Source organism: Lissotriton vulgaris, chromosome 11, assembly GCF_964263255.1.
Source record: "Lissotriton vulgaris chromosome 11, aLisVul1.2, whole genome shotgun sequence".
NCBI lineage: Eukaryota > Metazoa > Chordata > Amphibia > Caudata > Salamandridae > Lissotriton > Lissotriton vulgaris.
Window position 1 is genome coordinate 908074140 of NC_141699.1, and position 25303 is coordinate 908099442.

The window sequence follows — 25303 nt, forward strand, 5'->3', positions numbered from 1 at the left end:
AGGAGAGAAGTTGTCATACGTAAATTGACAGCCAGAGAGAGAAACAAAGTTCATTTTAAATAGAAAGAGAAACAAAGTTCACTTTCCCTGGGGGCCGTTTGGAAGTTAGGTGCATGTGCAATTGCCGTCTTTGCCAATGCCTTAACCCCTTCGATGCTGATGACGAGCTCTCGTCATCACCCACGGGTGTCGTGTGCTGATGACGAGCTGAGCTCGTCATGGTGCCACTAAAATGGCATTTTCCAGCACAGGAGGGGGAAAACGCCTAGCATCCAAGTGGTTAAGGAGTCTCTGCGCTTGAACCTAACGTGTGCTGTGTTGAGCTATAATACTCCACAGTCCAACCACACCCCAGTAAGAGGAGATGCCGCGTAAGGGCCAGAGCTGCTGACTCTGTTACTAGAAAACAAGGTTCAAGTCCCAGTATCGTCTCAACAGCTACTCATTTTGAGCAAATCAATTAATTTCCCCATGCCCGATTAGGACCTTGTATAGTGCAATCCGGTCCTTATGTAAAGCGCTCTAATGCTCTTGTGCCAAGTTCGTGCTAAGTTCATGCTATATAAAGCTGTAAAAAAAATAGAGTGTCCTTTAAACTCATGCCTAGACTTTATTTTTTGGCTTTTTTAGTCCTGTATCTGTAGAGGTAGCAGCAGTATTGTTGCACTCAAGAGATCTCCTCGAATGTTTCTTTTATGAAAACATCTTCATGGTGCTGGTCTTTCACTTCTTGTTTATCCTTGGTAGTTCCTGCTTAAAGGCTCACAATGTTGCTCTTTTTGGCCTCCTTTGTATGGCTGATGCAGAGGAAAAGGGGGCTTAGCATTTGCGTCTTCCGATGATGCAATACAGCTCTCTGCTCATCACTTCCGCTATCGAACCAGAGGTGGACGTCTGCCTCCATGCCCTGCAAGCAATCTTTGCTTTATTGCTAACGATTATTTATGGGTCTCTACTTGAGCTTTAGTGATGCGGTTGGTCCGAGCAGGAAACAGGCCTAGTAGCTGGCACGGGCGAGGAGGCATCAGTTAGTTTGCGTGCAGGCCCTGCTCTAGCGACTATCATGCAACATTATACCTGTCGTCAAATAGGAGATGGGCAAGTGTAGACTAAAAGATTGAGTGTCACCAAGATACTCCACCAAAGACAGGTGTAGAAGAAATTCATCGCTAACCTTTGACAAGATTATCAACCTACCAAGCACGCTTTTAGTTGCTTTACCAGCATGGAAATTGAATCCATCGACCAGAACAGTAAAGATCCATGGTATTCTTAACTACAAGTATTTCACAAGGAACTGCTTTCATTCCTCAAACTTTGAAACATTGAGCCACAGAACCCATTTCAATTTTCTTTTGCATGATACTTGGAGCGTCCAAGAACACAACTAAAATACAAATGGAGCAGGAAAACAATGAGTATATGACCCCTCTCGGGTCAATATAGAAAGCCCTCACTAACAAACCTGGTTGGTGACATGCTTCATCATCGGGCCCCACTGGAGAGGCCGAGTGCCTCCCCAGTGTGCTACAACGCCAGATCTACTGCGAAGCAGGTTTTGTGAAAATAGACGTGAAGTGAGTGATTAAGAGATGATCGTGATGGTTAAAAAAATGTCTTCAGTGTCTTAAAAAATAGTTTATTACTTGATCACCGGGACAGACCTAAAACCCGCTCCGCAGTAGATCAGGCGTTGTAGCACACTGGGGAGGCACTCGGCCTCTCCAGTGGGGCCCGATGATGAAGCATGTCACCAACCAGGTTGGTGAGTGAGGGCTTTCTATATTGACCCGAGAGGGGTCATATACTCATTGTTTTCCTGCTCCATTTGTATTTTAGTTGTGTTCTTGGACACTCTTTTTTTGTTTAAACAAATATAACCGGGGACTAAGAGTGTTTCCTGACTCTCCCTACCTCTCCTTTTGTTGTTTCATGATACTTGGAGCATCATTTGTGCAAGCCCTGCCCTACCGACTTATCCGCCAATAATTCTTGCAAATACTTGGAACATTGTTAATGGCTAAGTTATCAATGTCCTATCACCAGTGTCGCCCTAGTATTACATTAATTCAAGGGTGGCTGAAAGAGAGGATGCTCAACAGTGGTAGGTACAAGTGATTTGTGATGAAGATCATTACAACTGTTCATGCGTTGGACTATCCATCCATCCTACACCTTTTAAAACCAAGAGACTGGAGCGCATAAAAGCTGGTATCTTTTCCGAGAATGCCACTCATTTTGCTAAGTGCCAGGGCGGATACACTCTATGCCAAGAAACTCAATTTTGTAGACAAGAATTACGCAGGCACTGATTGACCATTGAAGAACATTTGCTGAAAAAGATCATGTGGTACTCAGCATATGTTTATTATGGTATGGATCCAGAGCATGCAACAGTGTGCATGTGTGTACCATTTTAGCAGTCTATATAGCATAACACATTTTCCACCATAACCAATTTAGTTATCCATTACTTATTGTTAGCCAATACAAAATGTACTATGGCAATTGCTCCAGGACATTTTATACATTTTTGTTTTTGACTTCACATCTGTTCCCTTTATGCCTTAGAATGGCCCCGTCCCCTGCACCCAGAGTGAAATCTTCAATTGAGCCTATAAATTGGATGAGAATTTGGGGAGGGGCGACACCATACCAGTATTTTAATGAGTACTTTCACTCAGATGAATTACAACCCACATTGTTTGTAATCGCGGAAGGCAAGATACTGACATATGGCAATTTGTACTGACTGTCGTCTCTGTGTAATTGATCAAGCTCTTGGCTACAGCTTGTGGTCTGTGGGAGTTTCCTTGGGGCTTTAATTGTAGGATTATTTTTTCAGCTTTTGTGTGTTCTACTTTTTTCCCCGGTCATTAAATTCTCCCTGAGGTTGCCATGACACATAAGCACATATGATGCTCTCAGTTTAGACGGTAGCACCTTAACTAGCAAATTCAGCTTTTTGCAGGTGAGGGTTGAAAGAATGTGATCTTTTGAACATTTTAGGATAATACACGACTTAAATCTTACTAGAAAATGTGTTTCTTTCACGAGAGGCAACAGCTGTGCAGCGGATCACTAGCACAAGTGTAGGCCATTTTAAATGTACATTAAATGGCTTTCTGGAAAAAATACTGCACGAGAGCGCACACGCAGACAGCCAAGGGCCACGCCCTCTACGTCACGTGTATGGTAGAGACAAGGTGCAGGCCAGTAGTGGGCGGAGCGCCGCTCCTCTCCCATTCGTCTTGTGCGTGCGTATTATCAGAAAAGCTCTGAAAGGGCTCGGACGAATTTAATACATTTCTTCTCTATTTGTCACACTATGTACTCCGCTTACGTGTATTAACTCTAAAACCTCATGTGCTGTCATAGCTGAGAGGATGACCTTAAGTAGCAGCATTTCTAAAATGTTAAAGTTGTATCTACTAACCAGAAATGCATGCAGAATCCTATAAACTGGAGATATGACTCAAAGTGTGACGACGTCACGGGCACACCTGGACTCGCGCCAACATACGTGCCCTTTTCACACAAGGAAGGTGCACTGTACTTAAAGGCTCACATTTTCCGACTTTATCGGCCTGGAGCAACACAGACGTCACTAAACGTAGGTTGAAACAAATTAATTGTTTTAGTGTCATAGCATATATGAACAAGAACTGGCAAAGCCAATAAGTCTGGCGTTGGGTGGCAGTCTTTGGGCTTTGCCAAGGCTTATTTTGTTTAGTCTTTTTTTGCAAAACTTTATTATTGGATGAGCTGCTGGATGTTCACTGTTATCAACTAAGAAAACATTAGCTGAAAGTAAAAATATTTTTGGTCTAAAAATAAATAAATCACACAATGTCATAGTCCCTCACACTGAAAAGAGCGACTGTGTGCTGCTGCGCATGAAAGAGCAAAATGCTATCACTCACAGTGAAGTTAGCCAGTGGCTGAAGCAGACTAACCCTTTGCCCCACGTTGTATGGATGGAAGAAATATATGAATGACACAACACACCAAAGGATGAAGAGGGCTGGTTGAAAGCCCCTGTAAGCAAGAATGTAGCATACAACATTTTAGTAAAATCAAAAGGTTTTGGCTAACCCCAAACCTAAAGATCGGACTACTGTTTTCAGGAGACACATGGTGTTCATTTAAATGGAAAATCACATTTAAAATTATCAGATTACAACTGTGCCCCTATCTAGCCACTCTTCCCATCACTTTGCGACACATCTTAAGAAAATTAAAAGACACCTTGACATTACAGTAGGTTTTATTTTTACAGAAATGTGCTGTCCAATTGGAAAACAAAACAAAAGGATACATATGTAAATAAATCACACACCGAAATCTTTATATACTTGGAATAATATGGTATTACATATTTAAAAAATGAAAATTTAAAGATATACAAGCAAAATAAGAGGAAAATTGGCAAATCAACATTTGGGAAATTAAATATTGTTTTTTGAAGCACAAGTGTTAAGGAAGAATTGTCCAGGTAGTATTTACCCTTGTTATTTTCAATTCTAAAATGCAAAACAAAATAGCAATTCAGGGCAAAGTTTCAGCTTGATGAAAACTGCTCAAGTGGCTGCAATGGCACAATATGCACAGTTACACAGAATGACTGATGGCCAGCATATGCACTTACCATTCAGAACATATAAGCACTACCGGATAACTAACATCACACTTAGTTATAAATTCACATGCTAAAGGCACTTCAGGTGTTTTCGTAAACGTTCTTCAAAGTTGACGCCCTTGACTGAGGTCTTGTGTTAGTACTTATACAGAATTAAGGATCATAAACTATGTTGCTTAAAACATATTCCAAGCACATTAGAAGGCACGCACAATAGTAAAACACACATTGCTGTAATAAAGAATTCTGTAATGAGCCCACCTATAGCCTCGGATTGAGGTTGTGAATGAACAGATATCAATGTCCCAGTAAGCCACTTTATACAAAATGGCTGCCCGTAGAAGCCGCATTTTAGGGTTCTAGCTGAATTTTTATCCGAATCTGAGAAAAGGTATCCTAAACACAGAGGTGGATTTTAGGAATAAATACATGGAAGTTAATCTGAAGAAGCATTGGCACGGGAAAGGCAGCTTTGGCTCCCTTCCATCTCGGACCAGTGCCCTGGGCACTCATGGGACCCTCTAATGTTTTCACGCCCATGTTATATAACATTGAGATGTTCTGCATTAAGGGCAATCAATTGAGTTCAATGCATCAGAACAGATGGTACTGATGCTACTACAATCCTGCAGGTTTCGTATGCACATGACCAATCTTCTATGGCTTGCATAATTAGGAATATACATAAACCCGTTATAATGGTGTACACATTTGTATAATTATTAAATCAAATTCAAATACACTAAATAAAAATGTCATTATGATCGACTCATGCTGTATTCACAAACGTACCCCTCTGGGTGAGGTCTGTGGATGTACTACTATTGAGTTTGCAGTTGTTTTTTTGTTATCACTTTAGGCACAATATGGCACATCATTTGTTTCCCCACTTTTCTTGTGTAGGCTTAAGACAATCCATATTGTTTAACCTGGTAACAGTTTCTTGCACTGGTGGTTAGGGAAGCTGATCATTTTATAAATTGACCTATTTGATTCTGTGTTCTTTGGATTTGAATGACCCGTAATCCTTTAGTTTCTCAATACTAAAAAAACCTCAGTCTTCATCACTGCCAAAATTATATGTTTTATTTGTGGGTACAATTCAAAAGATACACACTATGGTCCTCGGTATGACCAGCTGGGTTAATTGTGATATGAGCAGTAACTGCTGTTATTGTACATATAGTCATTATTTATTTTGTGATAGATACCAGCTTGTAAAACCTGCTGATGTTTATCAAGGGGAAAAACGGCCAGTATGTTTTGGAACAAGTAGATTTTGGTGCAGTAAGTGTCAAAATCTGCACAATACTCCCTCAAAAACTCATAATTAAGTGGTAGTCCTCGCAGCTGATAAATTCTGAAGCAGTGGAGTCAGAACACCCTAAGTAATGGGCCACTCATACTGCGGGCCCTACGTAGTTAGAATGAGTCAACACCTATCTCCTATAAATGTACCCATCTATCACAGAAGAAAATGATATCAAGAACACAGAGTTTAAGTTACAAAAAAAGATTTCCCTAAGAAATAACATGTCAAGCCTAGAAGTAGTCATGAAAAAGATAGGCAAGTTACACTACATATTTCCACAACAGGGCAGTTGGTTTTTATCCCTTTCCTGTTGTCCTTGTAATGGCTCTAGGCTGCAAACCTGTCAGCATTTTGTGTTTCTTTGTAGATCTTATACTATTCCTAGAATTCAATTTTTCCATCCTATTTTCCATTCACACGACTGTAGCTCAGCCAAACAAAGACTTAAACTCTTGCACTGCTTGCCAACTGAATTTGTTCGTCACACTGTTATTAGCTTTATTTGTTCCTCTATTAGGATTAGGAAAGACAAATGACAGTGACAAGCCACTTGCTTTGAACCTGCTTGAATGTTTTCTATTACATTGTTTGCATTTTAATTGTTTTAAACTGTATGATTATGTGCTGCTCCTTTTTTATGGTCTTTTGGCCAAATAACATTTATTGAACTGAACCCTACATATTATTCAAGTTTTCCATTATTCTGTCACATATGTTCACTTTCTAAAATGGTCTCAAGCCACTGTCAATGGCACATTTGATTCCAGAAGTTTCTTTTACAGAATATCATATTTATCACTATTTGTTTCAAGACATAGAAGAGGTCTGATATGGAGCTGACATTGAACAATATAGGGGCCATTTTCCTTACCAAAGCAAGCAAGATAGGTCCATTCTGCCTAATGAAACCTAATTTACAGATTTAAAAGCCTCCATTGTAATTTTATAAACTATTTTATTGTTTTTCCACTGGAGGCAGGAAACATCAAGGAAGTATGTGTCTTGATCTACAGAAACAGTTAGTAGCAATCACGAGTGCGAAAACACAGGCTATAGAAAACATTTGCTCTGAAGCAAATGTGTAGCTGTGCAGGGTGTTTTCGAGATGCTTTACGTATCTATAGGACATGCTTCAGGGGACAGAGTTTGCGTGAGACCAACAACACAATATTTGCATATGTCTGAATTCTAATTGTTTCCATACCAGATATATGAGCGAGCGGCTGAAGAGGCACATTGGAATTTCATACGTTCTGTAAATTTCTATACAAGCTCAAGTAACATGTTAGCTGATTCCCCCCATAAGTCAGTACTCTCTATTCAATGTCATACTATGGTCACAGCATTTCAAAGTATCCTTCTATAAAAACAGAGCACATAAACACAGATGTGTAAGGAGGTAGTAATAATACTCCTTTGTGATTTAAGAACGGTGTGACTATTACGTGGGGACACCAGAAATTGAGCTTTGTTGTAATAAGGATGAAATCTGTAGTCATAAAACATTTTAATGTTGTCAGGTTAATGCACGTCTTTAGCTGGATGCCTTGAATGTTTCCAAATTCAAATTTAAATGTGGAAGATACTGAAGTAGTGCTCAAACCGGAGTACTGCTTGTAGTTCAAGAAATAAAGGATCTATTCAATTAAGTGAACAACTACTCTTCCACATTTATAAAGGAAAGATTGTCCATCTTTTTTATGCCACACATGGTCCATTTATGTTTCGCTTGTGGCAATAAAGGTAAATAAATGATTTGCCATCTTTAAGGCATGCCATTTGTTCATGGAGAATGCAAGCAATCAGCACAGTAACATTTCATTTGATTGATATATTGCACCCATACACAACCTTGAAGGTGAAGGAAATGGTTCTCTGTCTTAGAGCTGATAAAGATTTCAAATTGTAGGGGTGATATTGGAAGCCTTAGTAACCGCTCTTGCTGCTGTATTTTGGAAGACCTGAAAGTGGTGAATCGATTTTCTGAGGAACCAGCTAAAAAGTCAGCTTCAACAGCCTTTGCCACCAGTTCCATTCTGAAATAACAGCAAACCTCCTCAGGAATGTCAGACAATAGTGGGAGAACCAGGTAATTCACGAAACCTCACATTCCGAAAGAGACCAGCATAAACACACCCCTAGCATCTTCACCTGATGTAGGGAAGAGACGGTAGCTGTAAAAAAAAAATAGGACAGCGCTTTCGTATTATATGTCCAGAATGTATTTGCAAATGATCGGAAAATAAAAATGAACATGCATTTTTAATTAACAGTGACTTTTTAGTGGAAATCTTTGGCCAACTTAGGAAGAAAAGTAGGATGGGCCCAATGAAAAACAGAATAAGGTCTTATTCTTACTTTATAACAAAACGCACAATTCACTTATGAGTGGGTCATACAAATAGTAGGATGTGGCTACTTTTACTAGTTAGTGGCATGGATAGGGCATTACTTCAAAAGACATAGCGAACTTTCTCATGGACAAATAATGAAAATGAAAAACCTGCCTGATGGGTCAACGATATTTAGCTGTCTGATAGCCACATATTAAATTAAGAGGAACAATCTATAGATTGTTGTTTTATTTGGCAACTGTCTCAACTACTGAAGAGAATCTATTTCCTCAAAAAAGGTTCAACGTCTTCTGTGATGGCAACTATCGAGATGCGCTCCATCACACTGACTGTCCTCAAATCATGGCATCCCAGTAGGACTATAACATCTTTAAGAGTCTCAGTGAATTCTCTTCTGTTTGATTGTGTACTTAACTGGCTAGGCATTTAGCCTTGATCAACACCTAGAGGCTATAATGAACTTAAATGGCTATAAAAGCAAAGTAATATTTCAGTCGTGGACTTACTCTAGTACTCTAGAACATCATATGTGTCTGTAACGTTTTTATGGTAGAATGACACATTTTGGAGTTAACGACTAGGTTCCACCAGTCAGATTTGATTTTGTCTTAATACCTGACTAATTAATCCAAAAACATAAGAGGTACAGCTACCCATGTTTTCTTTCTACTAAATTTCTGCCATTCTGTTACTTATATTGGGATACTTTTTTTTTTATCAAAATGCTATCAAAACTCTAAGGCAAACACCTTGGAATAAGAAAGAATGAGCAAATAACCCCCTGAAACTTACAATCCATTGAAGGAGGACAATGGATTCCCTCAATATGAAAAATACACCCCATTAAGATAGCACTGTAGAAATTGGCACACATTTTGAGTTCTCAATCAATTAATTAAAGGAGAATTCCAACTTAATTTGTATTTTAATCCAGAAAGTCCTTTCAGAAACTACACTTGGACTACTTATTCACACTTTTGTGGTCAAGTAAATATTAAAAACACTTTGAAAGTACTTCTTCAAACCACTGCACCCTCTCCAGCAACCCCATTCCTCATGGCACACTCTGAAAATTAAGTTGCATGGCACTTTAATCTCAATGTATCCATTTGCCTCTTTTGTCATAATGCATAGAGGAATCATGATGCTATCCGGGTTAAGAGCCATACAGTGTAATTTTTAGGAACTATTACAGCTGTGACTGCAGTGAACCCAAGCACTTGCAAAAACAAGTTGGGCCTGAATGGCACCTAATGATATGGAATTGGAAGCACTGTAAAGTCAGTGAAAAGGGATTCCTGAATATAAAAAAAAAACAGTTGTGCTACAGTTTTTCACCACTAAGTTACACCAAGAATTGCAAAAAGTATCATATATCTTACAATGCTTATGAAAAAAGGAAAGATGTTATTATTGAAGTATATTGACATTGTTTTAAATCTAAATATAACAATGTAAAAAAAATGTAAAACGTTAATAGTTTAAAAATAAACAATCTGTTGTGTTTTACTGTTGTGCACATTTTTTTGCCAATTGTAATAATTTATACTATTGACAAAACTGGGTGGAACATCAGCGGTCATAAAGAGCAGATTTGCAAGATTTTACTCAAAAAGGAAGGTGGGAGATAATTTTATATTATCTTTTTTAAGAATAGCTTCCAAAGCAATATATGGGTTACAAAGACTTCATTTAGAAAAATACGTTTGTTAAGTTGAGATTTTAAGTTAGTGATGTTTAGATAATAATTGAATACATAAGTGACAGTACCAGTTGAAATGAAATCTGAGGGGGTTAGAATAACACAAGTGGTATTTCAAACGGTATTTAGTGTATTTTTTCAAGGAGTGAAGAAGAAAATACAAATTGAAATAACAGAACTCTGATCAAACACAATCAAACTGCGTGAACATTGTCTATAATCAATGAATGGAAGTATTGATTTAAAACAACAGTTGTGGCATGTCTTCGTTGGAATCGCCACGGTTCTGCCTCCTTCTGCGGAGCTGCATTTGTAACTGAAGTTTGTTTGTGAAGAAGATTTGCTTCCAGCCTCGCTCTTTTGCCAGTCCTCTCATTGCAGGGGTAATGGTATCACACAGACTCTCAACAATTTTCTCCCAAAGCTGCTCAGAATTGCATATCTAGGATGACAGAGAGAATTTGTTAAAATGTAAAAACACACCCTCAACAAACTTCAAGTTTGAACTTCAATATTCTGTTTTTCCACGCTAGCGTGTGTGTGCGAAAGAGTGAGTGGGAGAGAATGTAAATATATATCATGATTCTTAGTACGAGGGTTTAAGGGGCTCGTTTACAGTTTAGTGGTGTGGGAGCCCTGCTGAAGATCAGTGGGGCTACCACAAAGCGTGCGGTTCCCCTGTCCCATTTAGAGATGGGGACCCACAGATTGTGCACAAGTGGAGCCTTTACTGGTCCACAGTCACTAATGGCAGCCAAATCGTTACAGTGCGTCAAATATAGTACATTTTGGCAATATTTTGACATTGCAAAAAAAAAAAAAAACTTGTCCACAACTATTCCCAATTCTGCCCAGTACCATCCTCTGCTCCAGTAACGAATCACGTCAATTTTGGTGTCACAGTTTGGTTCCAAATTAATGAAATTATGTTATTTTGGTACTGAACGTAGCAAAAATGGCAGTTGAATAATGCTGCATGAGTTCAGGACTATCTCGTGTCCGGTACTTTTACTTTAAACAGAAAGAGCTGCTTCTTTTAACTACTGAAACATGCATTACTATTATTTTTTTGCAATCAGTTATGAGCACATGGGTAGCAATGGCACCCATGTAAGTATTTATAATGCATTGCTCATTTGCATGGACTCACATTTGCAATAGATTACGGGGCACATAGGGGACATGATCAAAAGCCGTCCGACAACAACTAAAAACCTTTTGTTTGCGATGAGTGGGATGGATGCAAGACAACAGTGGCAGCTGTGGCTGAAAACAGGTGCACTACTTCATTATTCCCTAATGCCCAAACAGCTTGTGCTGTCCTGTATTGGCTGCAGTGACAACAACAAAAAATGACGCTCTAAAATCCATACCCTTTTAAGTGCAGAGCAAGAGACAATAAAGAATCAGGGCCTTAGAGGGAAATGAAAACCTCGGTTAAAAAAAAAATATTTGGCCCACAATCATGAAGGGATAATGGGCCGAGTCACTGTAATATAGCATCATTCACGTATACATTAATCACTGATACAGGACTAAGAGCGGTAAAGAGAGGATTAGTTATGAGATTGCCACTTTTAAATAAATTAGGTGTAAAAGAGAAAAATGACCATTGCAGTACAATAAACACTTAGGGAGATAACATGTTGACATATTTTAAGTAGAAGAATGGATAAACAAAGTCAAAATAATACGAATAGGCTGTAATATTAAATTGTCTGGAATTCCATGGGCTACTCTACGCTTTCATCAGTAGAACTTCATGCTCTCCTTTACCTGCGTTAGTTTCAGAGAGGGAGCAATACATTAACAACCTGCAAATTGTTTAATAAGAGTGTGAAACAAGATTTTAGAAATTAAGAGTTAATTGTCAGAATCATAAAAATGTTTCATTAGATGTTAAAAAAAGAAACTATTTCTAGTAATAGTTTATTATCAAGGTACTCCTTACTGAATACAAAAACATAGGATATCTCTGCTCCTGTGCGAGATGTCGGGAAATTTTTCAAAGTGTTGTGTAGTTTCCACTTATCAGCAGGAATTGCACGTTTGTGGATGACATAGACTTTGGAATGGTGCCACATGAATCTGTGCACCCCAGCAGGATGTGTTGATCCTTGTACCAGCTAACTCACAGTGCCACCATATGCCCCCTAAAACGAAGACAGGAAGCAAACACTGTTGGCAACCGAACATGACATCTCTCTTCCCTCAGGAACCATTGTGACAGACCTAGAACCTTTCGCTCATAGACTTGTGCTCTTGTTTGCTCAGAGAAAATATACAAAGACTACACAATGTGACATTTTCAATATTTAGACTCCCCGAAGGCTCCTTCGCGAGAGTAAGGTATGGCAAGAATGGGCAACTGACGGCTCCGTTCCCTGTTGACAAGGGGGTTAGGCAGGGTTGTGTGCTCGCGCCGACCCTTTTCTCCCTCTTTTCAAATGGGCTGATAGAAGACCTTCTCGCCGTCAAGGATATAGACTCCACGAAATTGGCTTCCCGTAGATTTCCTGCATTAATGTTCGCGAATGACACCCTGCTGCTCTCAAAGTCAGCTATGGGCATGCAGCGTGTGTTAAATGCATTGCCGTAAAAAGGGGAATCTTGTGGTCAACATTAATAAAACCAAATACATGGTTTTAAATGCTAATTTCATTAATTACCCTCATCAGATGATGGAGGACAGTCCCTTGGAAAGGGTATCTGTCTTCGATTATTTGGGCCTCACGCTGAATGACAAAATGGGGTGGGACCCTCAGATGGATAAGGCTAATTTAAAATTAACGAAGGCTGCGGGGGGAATTTTAAAAGTTCAGAAGAATTGTGTTTTAAAAATTATAAGCCCACCTCTTGAAATATATAAAGTCTAAGCTAGGTCAGCATCCCTATATGGGGCGGAATTGTGGGGGCATAGACTTTCTAACGCCCTCACATTAACTGAAAATAATTTTATCAGACAAATCCTGACCCTGCCGAAAAACACACCACTAGTACCGCTAAGGATGGATTTAAATATTCTTCCAATCGCTGATGTTATTGCAACACGTCCGCTGCTTTACTGGCGGCGGTTGTGGAGTACTCCCGAGCTGGCCAGCTATAGGGAAGAATTAAAAGCGGTATTGATATCACTAGGGGCAGGCAGTATACCTTAGTTATCATTTGTAAGGCACTCTTTTAGCGCAATTGGTATGGAGAATCTTTGGATAAACCCGGAAGTTTCCTGGTTAGCTACTCCTAAGAAAACTCTGACAAATGCACTAAAAGAGCACAAATTAATGGAAATTTTTCGGTTAGCAAATCTATCGAGCCTTACATACGGGTTTCTGGATTTTAAGTGTCAATATAAATTTGAGCAGGTGCTAGATTCTATACAACAGACTTTAGCAAAAAAGCTGTTCCACCAATTTAGATATGGAACTTTCCCGCTACACGCAATCACAAACAGGTGGGCGGGAGTTCCAAATCGCCCTTGCCCTGGATGCCTTGCGGAGGAGGAAACTGTAGTCCACGTAACCCTCTTCTGAGCAGAATATAAAAAAGCTAGGCAGAAATGGATTATTCAATTGTGTGGGAACCTGGACATTAGGAATTACCCAGATTTTTTTAGGATCCTAACAACAGATACTGACCCGGTTTATGTGGTTGCAATAGCAAAGTTTTTCTTTTCTATGTGGTCAATTCGTAGGAATTTGTTAAAATCGGACTAGACCACTAGTATTGTATAGCACCCTCTTTTCCTTACCTGGTATCATGGTTAATCTATGGAGCTTTTAACTCTAGTCAGAGGTGGAGGGAGATTTAGTGGTATGTAATTTGGGATCGGGAGATCAGTGCAGTATGTTTTTGAATTTTATGAATTTGTACATCTAATTTAAACTTTAAAAGTGTGTTTTACATCTATGAAATTGCCATAATGATGATTTTTAAATAATGGTATTGTTCTATTATGCCTAAACGCCAATGTACGTTATTAATTTTTACATTTAATTTACCCTGGATCTGTAATTGTCGAAATTAGAATGTGCTTTTATGGTTATATCCAACCGCAATAAAGTTTTTTTAATTGAATTGCAATGGCAGCACTTTTCCTCAGTCTTCCTGGCTGTTCTTCTTTGGCAGAGATTCCTTCTTGATCACAACGTTTTTCCTAGTCTAAAGTTCAGGGGTTTCAGCTCAGATATTTATACCCCAAAAGTCTTTGTTCTTCATGTGTGAGGGGTCCTGGACCCAGTCCAAACCAATTCTGGGTGCACTCTGCCAGTGCACATCTTCTTCCTTTGTAAGTGTGGGCCAGGGCCATCAGACGCACCGCAAGAGGTGGAGCCAGCATTGTGGAAGGAAGGCACAGCCCTATTCAGACCCAGGTTCTACTCCTCTGACCATTCTACATGCAGATAGGTCTATTCAGCCTAGTGCTGACTCACCCAGCCTAGCCTCCTGGAGCCACCCCAGCCCCTGGCACTCACAAACCAGACAGTAAATTCACAAACAGGCAGAGGCACACAGAAAGGTTGAATAAAGAAATAGCCACTTTCTAAAAGTGCTATTTCCAAACACTGAACTTAAAAACCATCCTCCCTAAAAGATGCGTTATTATGTGTTAATAAATTCTGAGTTCAGGGATACCAGACACCAATTTCTATCTTGCTGCTATGGGAAGACATGCAGGTAAACATATTACACAGCATTCCCCATTCTATCCTATGGGCAAGATAACCTTTCAATAGTGATTTGGCAGTAAACAAGCTGCTTAAAACTCCTTCTGGATAAGCCTAAAATCTGCTCTCCACAGCTACCACTTAGAGAGCTTTCTAAGGTTGTCCAAGCCCACTAAAATCACCATAAGGGTTGTCTGGACTAGTGCAAGGTGCTATAATTAAATAAGCGTGCACTATATACTAATCCAGCCTTGTACATTAATTATTCAACAAATAGTAAACTTTTTTGGCTTGAAAGTAAGCGCTGCAGCGAGAGCCACAGAATTGTGCTAATGGTGTTTACCATCTAAACTTTGAATTCCTCTGTTAGATGATTGAAAGTTTTCGGATGGATTCAAATGTGTTACACTAAAAAGGCAAATATATGTGTCAGGCTTACCTGACGGGGGAGGCATGGAAATGGAAATGTATCAGAATTGTTGTTATATGGGAATTAAAACCAGGAATACAAAAGAGAAATGTTAGTCTGAGAAAGCTGTCATAGCATCACACAACACTGAGAGAAATTTGCCCAGAACAGCAGCAAGGTTGAAGAAGGTACCCTGAAGTTAAAAACCATAACAGAGAGTGGAAACCTCTCATCCAAATTGTGGTCTAGAAGAAAGGTAGGTCTCATCTCATGATTTAGCCCCTCAAAAAGACCTGTAGCAACTAGCACTAGATTTACCAGTCTATGAGGTATGAATTTAGTAAAAGTTTCCCATAAACTCCAATTCTGATTGATGCACAGGTGATATTTCACTATATCAAAAGGGAAGCAGCATCAGAAAATGGAGCGAAACCATAGACCATAAAGAGCGGGTTTCAGAACCGATGTGATGGGCGATAAAGAAGCAACATTAAAGGGCATTTGCTCCACTCAATGTCATTGAGATGCTATTAATGGAACTATCCAGAAATCTACTTTCGCAAAAGGCCTAAGGGCAGATATTTTCTTCTAAGTCAAGAATACATGCATCCGAATGAGTGATGAGTTGCTAATGCTTCAGCTAAGACACCACCTACAACTTAAAAAATGTGTTTTTCACACAACAAATCGATGAGTAGATTACAGTTAAAAGTGCATAATAAGTAATTGAGAACATTGAGCTTAGGGTCAACACCTGCTAGTACAGTACCCCTGTAGCTGGCCCACTATCCGTTTTAACTTTAAGTGCATAAGGGTCAAAGATCGAATATCAAAAGGAGACCTCAATGTTACTGGTCACTTCTCTCTGCACGCGATGACTGATCCTTTGGCCAGTAGTGACTTGAATGTTTAATGAGTTGAAACTAGAGGTGAGATAAGTAAACCTGCACATGAAAGTGACTTGCCTTGACAGCTGCTTATCTTAAAATGTAGTATTGAAGAACTTGGAGCCAGAGGCCCCGTTAATGTTACTCCCAATTGCTGTCAAAGCACTTAAAAAAGATGACCTTTTTGATCTCCTTATACTTTTTTCACTCCTTATTGCAAAATATATAACAGTATTTTTCCTTGAATACTTCTGCTTCAATGATTACTTCAACAGAACACCATGGTAATGCCAGAATGTTTCTGTTGCTTGGGTAATATGTACACATAATTGTAATGGTTGATATTAACAGTTGAAAATATTGTAGAAAACAGATAATAGTATTATTGAGCAACATTTAAAAAAATACTTAAAAGTGGAACAAATTTCGCAGATAGTCATAAACATTTTGAATTTGTATTGAGCACCGATTTTTAATGTATGTGCCTAACATTCAGAACGTTATTGTGTTTTTGAAATAATTGATGGTTGAATTACATTTCTTGAGTTAATGAAAAATGTTCACTTTTCTATTCGGATTTTGGAAACTCTCTCTGTCCATATGTGTTTGATGGAATGTTTTGACTATACTGCTCCTCTGCTGATAGAGCTTCTAAACTTATTTTAACAAGCAGAGGATCTCACAAAACTTTGGATTTGTAAATTCACCTCATAAAAAAAGTTTGCAATGGCAAAGTTGTGCAGCGGAGAAATGCATGTAGATAACAACCAGAAAACTATCAGAGGGTCTGCTGATCAAAATAAAGGTCAGCGAAACAGCACTGAAAACACTGGTCTATCACTGTGTTTAAAAAGAAACTGGATGACACAAACAAGATCATTAATGAGTTTTAAAAAAACCTTACAACATCTAAAATAGGGAAGTTTCAGAAGGATCTAAAGAAATTATTAATGGAAATGGTGTTTTCTTACTCCAACCCAGATTTCCAAAGTAACAGAGCTGAGAGAGAAGCTCATCTGGAAAATCTTCCTCTTCCAAGTCAGATTACAGCGACACAGACGCCCCAAATCCCAGAATAAGAGATACTAGATATAGGAGGAGACAATACCAAAAACAATATTTTAGACCACTGCAGTTCCAGCAGCCACCTATGGGTTGGAATCCTTACCAAGGGCCCCCTTTACAAACCCCGTTTGGCAGCCTACCACGGTCTAATACTGGATGCCTTTTTTTAGCAGGAGGTGTAGGGAGGGGCAGAGGAAGAAGTAGTAGTAAGCTTTATTTCGATATATAAAAACATATCATAAAAGCACAACATCACAGTATAAAAACAGTAATCGAAACAAAGCAACTTACAATTCATTAAACCATTAGAAAAAAAGGGGACACATTATTGGATCGTCAGTTCTTTAGTGGTTCTTATACGCCAGGCCCAGCCTAAGAATTTTGCCAAACAGATGGCAAAAATAGGTCTTGTGTCTGATAGCAGTATTCTTAAAGCTTCCTGGTGTGAACGAGTTCCCAGGCTCCTGCAAAGAGGCTTTAACCACCTCCGTCTAGGGGCCAAATAGGCTCGACACTCAAATAAAAAGTGTGCAATGGATTCTGTTTTTAGCTCACAGAATGGGCAGTAGGGTACAGTTTGCAGGGGTGGTTTCCAGGTAGAGGTAAACTGGCATAAAGGTAAGACCCCAACCCTAAATTTAAAATATAATGCCCTATCATGTGAACTGTGGATCAGGTCCAAATATGGTTCTCTGAAAGGGATATCTTTAACCATCAGGAAATTGGCAACAGTTTTTGGATGGTTTGGTTTACCAAGTCTCTCGTTATCCACCCAAGACCAATAAGCCTTCTTCAGTTCTTGTTTGGGGGGTGCGGTTTTATTTTCCCACGCAGCTCCTAGGCCAAGCATGTATAGTGCCTTCTTGACCTCTCTAAGCCAGGCGATCTTGTGCCAGCCAGGTAAGGACAATACGTCCTTTAGGGCATCTGCATAGCTGTGGAGTTCGGGGACGTTCCAAATTCTGGACCACAGTAATAAAGGGCGTAATTTAGCTTGCTCGCAGATTGGGCGAGTACCTGCGTCGAGCATGAGTGGGATTGTGGGGGTGCTCTGGGGTAGCCTCATCAGATCTTTATGAAATTTATTTTCTAGGTGGGCCAAGGTGTCCACTCTCTGGGTTCCCCAAAGTTCCGCGCCATACAGTGCTGCACTCACAACCCTACCCCTATAAATATCAAGAAGTGCCCCAATCGGTTTTATGGAGGAGGCACGCTGTTCTTTGAGTAGAGCACCAACAACCCTCTTATGGGTTAAAAACACTTTTTGGTGGTGGGCCTTCCAGCTCATACTATCACAAAGACGTATGCCTAGATAGTCAAATTCTTTGACCCGTTCTAATGAGACAGAGGAAGAAGAAAGGATCACAGAGGGCAGTGAAACACCCCACAGCAGCAGAGGAAGCAATCCCTACACCCAGGGACGAGCAGAGATAGGGTGTAGTGGTCCATTTGACTGACAAAATACTTACCGACACACAACTTAGGGCCAGATTCCAATATCGCTAGGAAAGCCCTCCGTACTAATCGGATCCAGAGGGCTTTCCGAGCGAAACGTGCTCCTGGGTGCCCACCACACTGTGGATGCTTGGATCGGGGGGACCCATGGACACACTCCCGTGACAGATTTGGAGGGCCCCGGGTAAAGGGGGGCCTGCTACGGCCCCCCTAAGCATGATTCCGACAGCTGCTTCATCTCGATAGACCAAAGCGAAGCGGCTGTCCGAATCGTACTCTAACAGTCGGCATTCGGATCCATTGCGTGGCATCATTTGGCTACAAATGAGCCGTACAGACTGGTTTGGGTCCCGGAAACAATTTGGTCGACGCGTACGCAATCTTCACATCGTACTTGTTTTTTCGGACCTGTGTACGATTCGTTGGGAAACAAGGGCTACGAATCGAATCTGGGTAAGCCAAATCTGATTCGGAGGCCTTCTGAACAACATCGGAATTTGGCCCTTAAAGTACTAAACAGCAGGTTAGGATATGTGCCCTCTCAGAGACACAATACCTTTCAACTGAGGAAATATTTGGCAGAAAGTTTTTGAAAAATTCGCCTTAAAGCATTCTTCAGAGAGAAACCTATGAAAGAAAATAACAACAACACAGGCTTGTGAAAAACATCAAGGTTTAATCCACCAAGTAATACCTTACCAGTAGAGGTACAAACCTTTGAAAACATTGTGAGCAAGGAAATTGATGCACTTAACAAAAACGTCAGGCACTTTCACAACACTTCTAAAGTAGAAATGGAAGCATTGAGGGATCTGGCACAAGAACCAGGGATACTAATAATGCCAGAGGACAAAGGCAGAGCTGCAATCGTATTACTAGTTGAGATGTGTAGGCAAGAATGTTAAAAAACTACAGAAAAAGAGCAGAAATTATTTAAAAAATGGAGTAAAGACTCCAACACAAGACATTGTTGTAGATATAAAATGTATAATCAAAGAGGCGGAAGAAAATGATTGGATCACTAAGCACGAAGCAGAATTTATGAAGAAGTCTAATCCGGTAGTGCTGTACTCCTACATTTTACTAAAAAGGCATAAAGATAACATTCCATCCCCAGGCAGCCCCATTGTAGTAGGCATAGGATCAGCATTGGAACCACTATCAAAGTTTTGGACCATTTCCTGAGACCATTAGTGAGCAGAATACCATCATACATAGAGTTCTACCCCAACAATCAATTGCTGATGACACTAGATGTTGAAACCCTATACACAAGCATACCACCAGAGGTGTCCCTTAAAGTACTTGATGGACAATTATCTGAATTGGAACCGTCAGCCCTATCACCAAGGGAATTTATATTGGACTGCGTACATACAGCTCTGACCAGAATTTACTTCAGGTTTGAAGATGACTTCTACCTACAAACCCATGGGCAGTACTTTCGCCCCAAGTGTGGCTTACCTATATATACACTATTTCGATAAATAGTATATTTACAGGGATTGCAATCCCTACCTTGAAAACTGAACGTTTTGGAAATTATATATAAATTATATATTTGTGGTATGGCCCGGTACAGAGGAGTCAGCCTACTAGTTTGCACTGTGGCTTAATGAGACTAATGTGTTTCTTAAGTTAACCATGTCTCACGGCAAAGTAGGAATTCCAATTTTGGACCTCATGATAAGACCTGTAGACTGCACTCTGAAAAGTGAGTTGTACCACAATCCCACAGATCGGAACAACTTACTGCAGTAGGACAGTAACTCTCAGGGACAACCTCCCAGTTGGTGAATTTCTCAGGCTCTGACCCAATTGCCCTGACAAACAGGATTTCCTACAGCATGCACAATGTCTAACAGTGAAGCTGGCAGACAAGAAATGCCCTCAGAAAGTGATACACAGGGCTCTGAAGAGGGCTTCCAATACACCAAGAGATGCATTATTGCAAACCTCACAGGGAACCATCCCTGAAAGTCTGATGTGTGTGACAAAGTTTAGCCAGCATTCAAATATGGTGCAGAAAATTGTAAGGAAGCATTGGAACATTTTAACATTCGGGTCATTGGAGCTGGAAAAGCCAATGTCCTCATTCAAACAAGTAAAATCCATAAAAGACGAATTGGTACACACAAGCTCTAAAGTCCAAAGTAAAAAACCCAACTTAATTTACGCCAGGAATCTACCACCCATAGGGGGACTTGCTCCAGTGGGCCATTCAAATGTCTGTAGACTCACAAAAAAGGCAAAACAACTGGACTTGAGCCACTAGATGTCGAAAGAATACAACAAAACCTATAAGATACTTCCTTGAATATAACCATACTGACAAAAACTTTGAATGGGCCATTATAGAGCATAGCTCCTCATTTGGAACAAACACTAATAAAAGACTGTTCTACACTGAACAGAGATGTATACACTACTAGGGGATATCTAAAAACAAGGCCTAAATGACGGGGTACAATGGACACATCTATAGTCTGCCGCAGGGCCTACCAAGTTGGAGATATGCCCCTGAATCGCCGTGATTAATTAGCAAGGTAACACCTGATCTGGGTTTACATTACCCTGACAATAAGAAAAATAAGGGGTCGCCTGTCTGGAGAACAGTATTCCTCACAGTACTGAGTTCTGTAACTGAGTATGTTGTTAACTCTCCAAAGTGATCCGGCCTCTTCTTTCAAACACAGGCATCCTTATTAGGTGTTATTGAATGCATGCACAGGACAGACACCATTATCTACTATAAACATATCTAATAGCAAGCTGAGGATCAACTTATATGTGGTATGAAGTGTATACCCTCAGTGCACTACAGGATGTTCATTCACTTTGTAAAAACTGCACTAAGGGATGTTCAATCTCCCTTTTTTACCTAACCCGGTCTTCAGCAAACAATTCCTTTTCCCTTGCATGAAACTCAGTCTACTTGTTCTATCGACTACATGTTCATAGCACCCAAGACCATAGCTAATTCAAAGTGGCCCTTACAGGATTGACAGCAGCGCATTCACGCAGTTGTTAGTTGGCTGGCTAGCTGCACTCTTTAGGAGCTGAATCTAGGCTCAGAGCACCATGATACTAGATAACGGGTCAGCACGCTCCTCTTGACAAAGTAAGTGAGCGAGTGAGGATGTATGGCAGCGGTTTTCTCATCTGGAGCACCATGATGTTTGGAGTACGCCACAACGTGTGCCGGTCACTACATTTGGTTGAATGCTGGCAGTGAGTGTGATACAGGTGAGCCTTTGTCATGGCCGGACATTTCCCCCTGGCACATACCTTAGTTTACAAGCTTTAGCAATCAGGGGGCATTGGTGTGTGTTTTACAGCATTTGTGTTACTTAGCACAGGGTGCATATACAGTTAGCCGTGTCAGCTTTCTGGTCAAGAGAAGCTTGACGGTTGAAGTACGCCATAGAGCATGCTAGTTGATACATTTGGTTTATCGTCAGCTGTGAGTGCGATACGGGTGAGCCACAGTCACTTTCGTACATTGTTGCCCTTACACACAACTTACATAGTCCTACCTTAACAGCCTTATTGAACAGAGGACATAGATAGCAGTTGAGTCGAGTAATAGCATTCTAAGCACTATGCCCATAGAGGTCAGATTGCGATATGCTTGGAACATGAAACAAAATAATAGTAACATGCATGTCTGTCTATTTCCTAACCGTATGTATGTCATATGTGCATTGTTCAACGCTACATTGCTACAAGCATGATAATACTCACGCAATTTATAATGGGGTTTTTACGTAAAAATATGTCAGATATCAAGGATGATCAAACGAATAATTTAATGATTGCTAGGTGTGCTTCATGGACGACTCAAATGAATTGAAAAATAGTGGTCTATTTACCACAGTGTGCCAACCTGTGACAGTGGGCTGTTTTAATGTGTTTTTCCTTGTCCAGCATGGTATTTTCATACACATGATAAGACTATGACTACAAAGGAGGCGTTTCCCCACACTGAGCCATGAAGCCTTTAGTTTAGTATGATTCGGGTAAGTGTGTAGCTCCATACCGGAAAGAGATTTGTTTGGTCTTGTCAGTACCAACACCAAGTTTATTGAGTTATAATGCATGACTTTTGTGTTCGGTGTCAAACATGCTTATCTAAATACTTTCCATACTAATTCATTGTTTGTAGTGTTCACTTGATGGTGGCTGTTAAGTTGAAGTTATGATTTTATCTTTACAGAGTTCCCTTTGAGTAGGGTCTCTTTTCGAAGGGGTTATGAAATATCTAAATGTTTGGCATATTTCATTATCAGCTTTGGGTCATAATACAGACGAAGATTAATATTCCTTGGTTTTTGTTCTGACATACAGGTGACGTCCAATTAGACATTTTACTGGCAGGATAAATTCTCCTTTCTCGCATGGTACAAATGCATAGCACAACTAGGGAGTCCCAATACCCTGACAAAGACCTTTGACCATCCTTGGCATACCTATAGGTCGAAACATGTTGGTAATTGATGGATTCCATATAGTCAGATGAATCATTGCATATCATCAATGGATCATTCTGTTTGAGTTTAATCGATACCAGGAGTATTTAATAATAAAGAAAATAATAAAGATTGATAAAAACTCCCGGATGCACAGACATCGGTCGAGTCTGCTGGGGTGGCATTGTTTCTTTCCCAGTGTTAGAGGTCACCGATGATGAAGCATGCCATGATGCGTTGTGGGTATGATGACCTCTTGCTTCCCAACTGTGAAAAGACTGGGGGAACTATGGGTTTGTGAACTCAAGTATCTGTGTTGAGCAGAGTTTTGATATAAAGAGGACATACTTGAGGATGCACCTCTTTACTCTCCTGTGGACGTTGACAGTAATGGTTATGCTCATCAACTTCAAATTAGGACCTGGTAAATCTGCCTCTAGTAAAATGTACTCTTAGGATAGCCCTCCATTTAGATAGATGATATTTAAGCATATGCTTGACAAGGTAATAACCTGACACATTTGGACCTATGTTAATGAAACGCAGTGAGCCTGCAGCTGTATGTAATAATTATGACTGCTGAGGACAGGTGATGGTACCTGTTGGCACTACAATGTTTACTTAAATTTTGAAGTCAAATGTCTCAATCCTGCAATTAGTATGTAGCTTATATTTGAAATTTCAGAAAAAAATAGTCTACCTATGTATCAAAAGCAGGCATGAAATCTCAGATACTAGCTGTCACTCATTTACAGGGAAGGGAGCTATAGAATAATCAGACTTTCTAGGAAGAAAGTCAAATCAAGAGTCCTGTGTTTCCTGGAATAAGCTTGGGGAATAAAAAAGGCAAAGGCCAAAAATATTTCACTGCCTCAAACCAAATTTTGAATTCTCTGCCAACAAGACTAGACTTGTTTTAATACAGTAAAAAGAAGGGAAATCAGGCCTGGACCATTTTTAACTTCTAAAGTACCTGGGCACAAAAAGCACATGAAATTTCTTTGCCTTTCCTATGTCTTTTATTTAGTTTTCTTCTAATGCTGATTTCCCCCATCCATTTTTTCCTAATCATCTATTTTTCTGTGTTTTATCGAATTTAAGGTCTTGGTCATGTACACCTGCAAGACTAAAAGTGTTTAATAACAATCTAACTTGAAGCTAAAGATACTGTCATAAGATGCCATGTATGAGCCTAAAGTCGAACTCCATGTTTTCATAGCAAAGTAAATCGGAAGGAATATTCAAGATGTGTTGTTATGTTAAATGTTATGTTATGTAAATGTTATGTTAAGTGTTGACTCTGGAAGAACATTGTTTGTATTTACGATCCTGAACCCCTTGCCTGCGGTCGGAATTCCGCTCCTGTGTGGCACATTCCGATCGCGGGCGTGGTCGTGACGGCTCCCGGTCGTCATCAGCACACGAGCTCTGTGTGCCATGAAGGACGGGAGCCATCACCACCATGCAAGGGGTTAATCCACGTGTAGTTTGTTTGGTGCCTATTTGCTGGATTTCAACGGTTTTCCTGATAAAAACCTCTGTGACTCGATCTAACACCAGGAGATCAAAAAACATGCAAACATTTTCATACAAGTGGGATTCAAATTAGTTACAAGGAGAATTACCTTTCTTTTGATGTGGCAGCAAATAATAACATTTAAAAAACAGTTGTCCATTTTGGTTAGGATTGAACTTTTAATTAATAATGAAAGCTTAGGAATATCTGAGAAACCAAGCTGATGATTACACTTACCATATGATCTTTCCTGAACAGGACTGTTATATTTTCATATTACTTTCTATGGTAGTCGCACATCATAATTTCTATATTACTGAAACTGACATGATTAATCGACTTTACGTCAGCTTGGTGTCCAGCACTTTTCCCATCTCCCTTCATTCCAACTTGGTTTTAGAAATTTCTCATATCCGACTGTGCGTCAAACCTGTGGTTTCTTATTACAACACCTTACCTTTTTTTCTCTTATTAATTGTAATCACAGTTTACCAAGTTCTAATATTTGTTTGTATGTATTGGTTTTATTTCTAATATGTTTTCCTTAAATCAACCTTTACGCGCTCTATCTCTGTCTCCTTTCTGTCCAACTTCACTTCCCTCCGTTTGGATTGCAGCCATTCTCCCTGCCTAATGTCCGAAGTTCAACAGTGTTTTGCTACCATCGGCTGAAATTGGCACTTTTCAAAACAAGTTTCAAACACAATCTACTCTCTCTCTATTCTTTTTACCTGAAATTTCTCTTTTGATGCTTTGTTATTATTAGTTTAACTTCATTTGTGGGTTTTCATTTTACATTAGGCATTCCCCTCCTAAACTCCCCTAGGTCCC

At 39.8% G+C, this 25303-nt stretch overlaps 1 protein-coding gene across 1 annotated transcript in view; it reads right to left on the reverse strand.

The window, feature by feature from the left end:
- Positions 1 to 4249: 4249 nt before the first annotated feature.
- The window catches only part of FBXO36 (F-box protein 36), a 154991-nt gene continuing 133937 nt past the window's right edge, over positions 4250 to 25303 (reverse strand). The window contains exon 4 of the mRNA XM_086944045.1: positions 4250 to 10449. Coding sequence (XP_086800171.1) covers positions 10249 to 10449 — 201 coding nt within the window. The 3' untranslated portion in view covers positions 4250 to 10248. The remainder of the gene's footprint in view (positions 10450 to 25303) is intronic.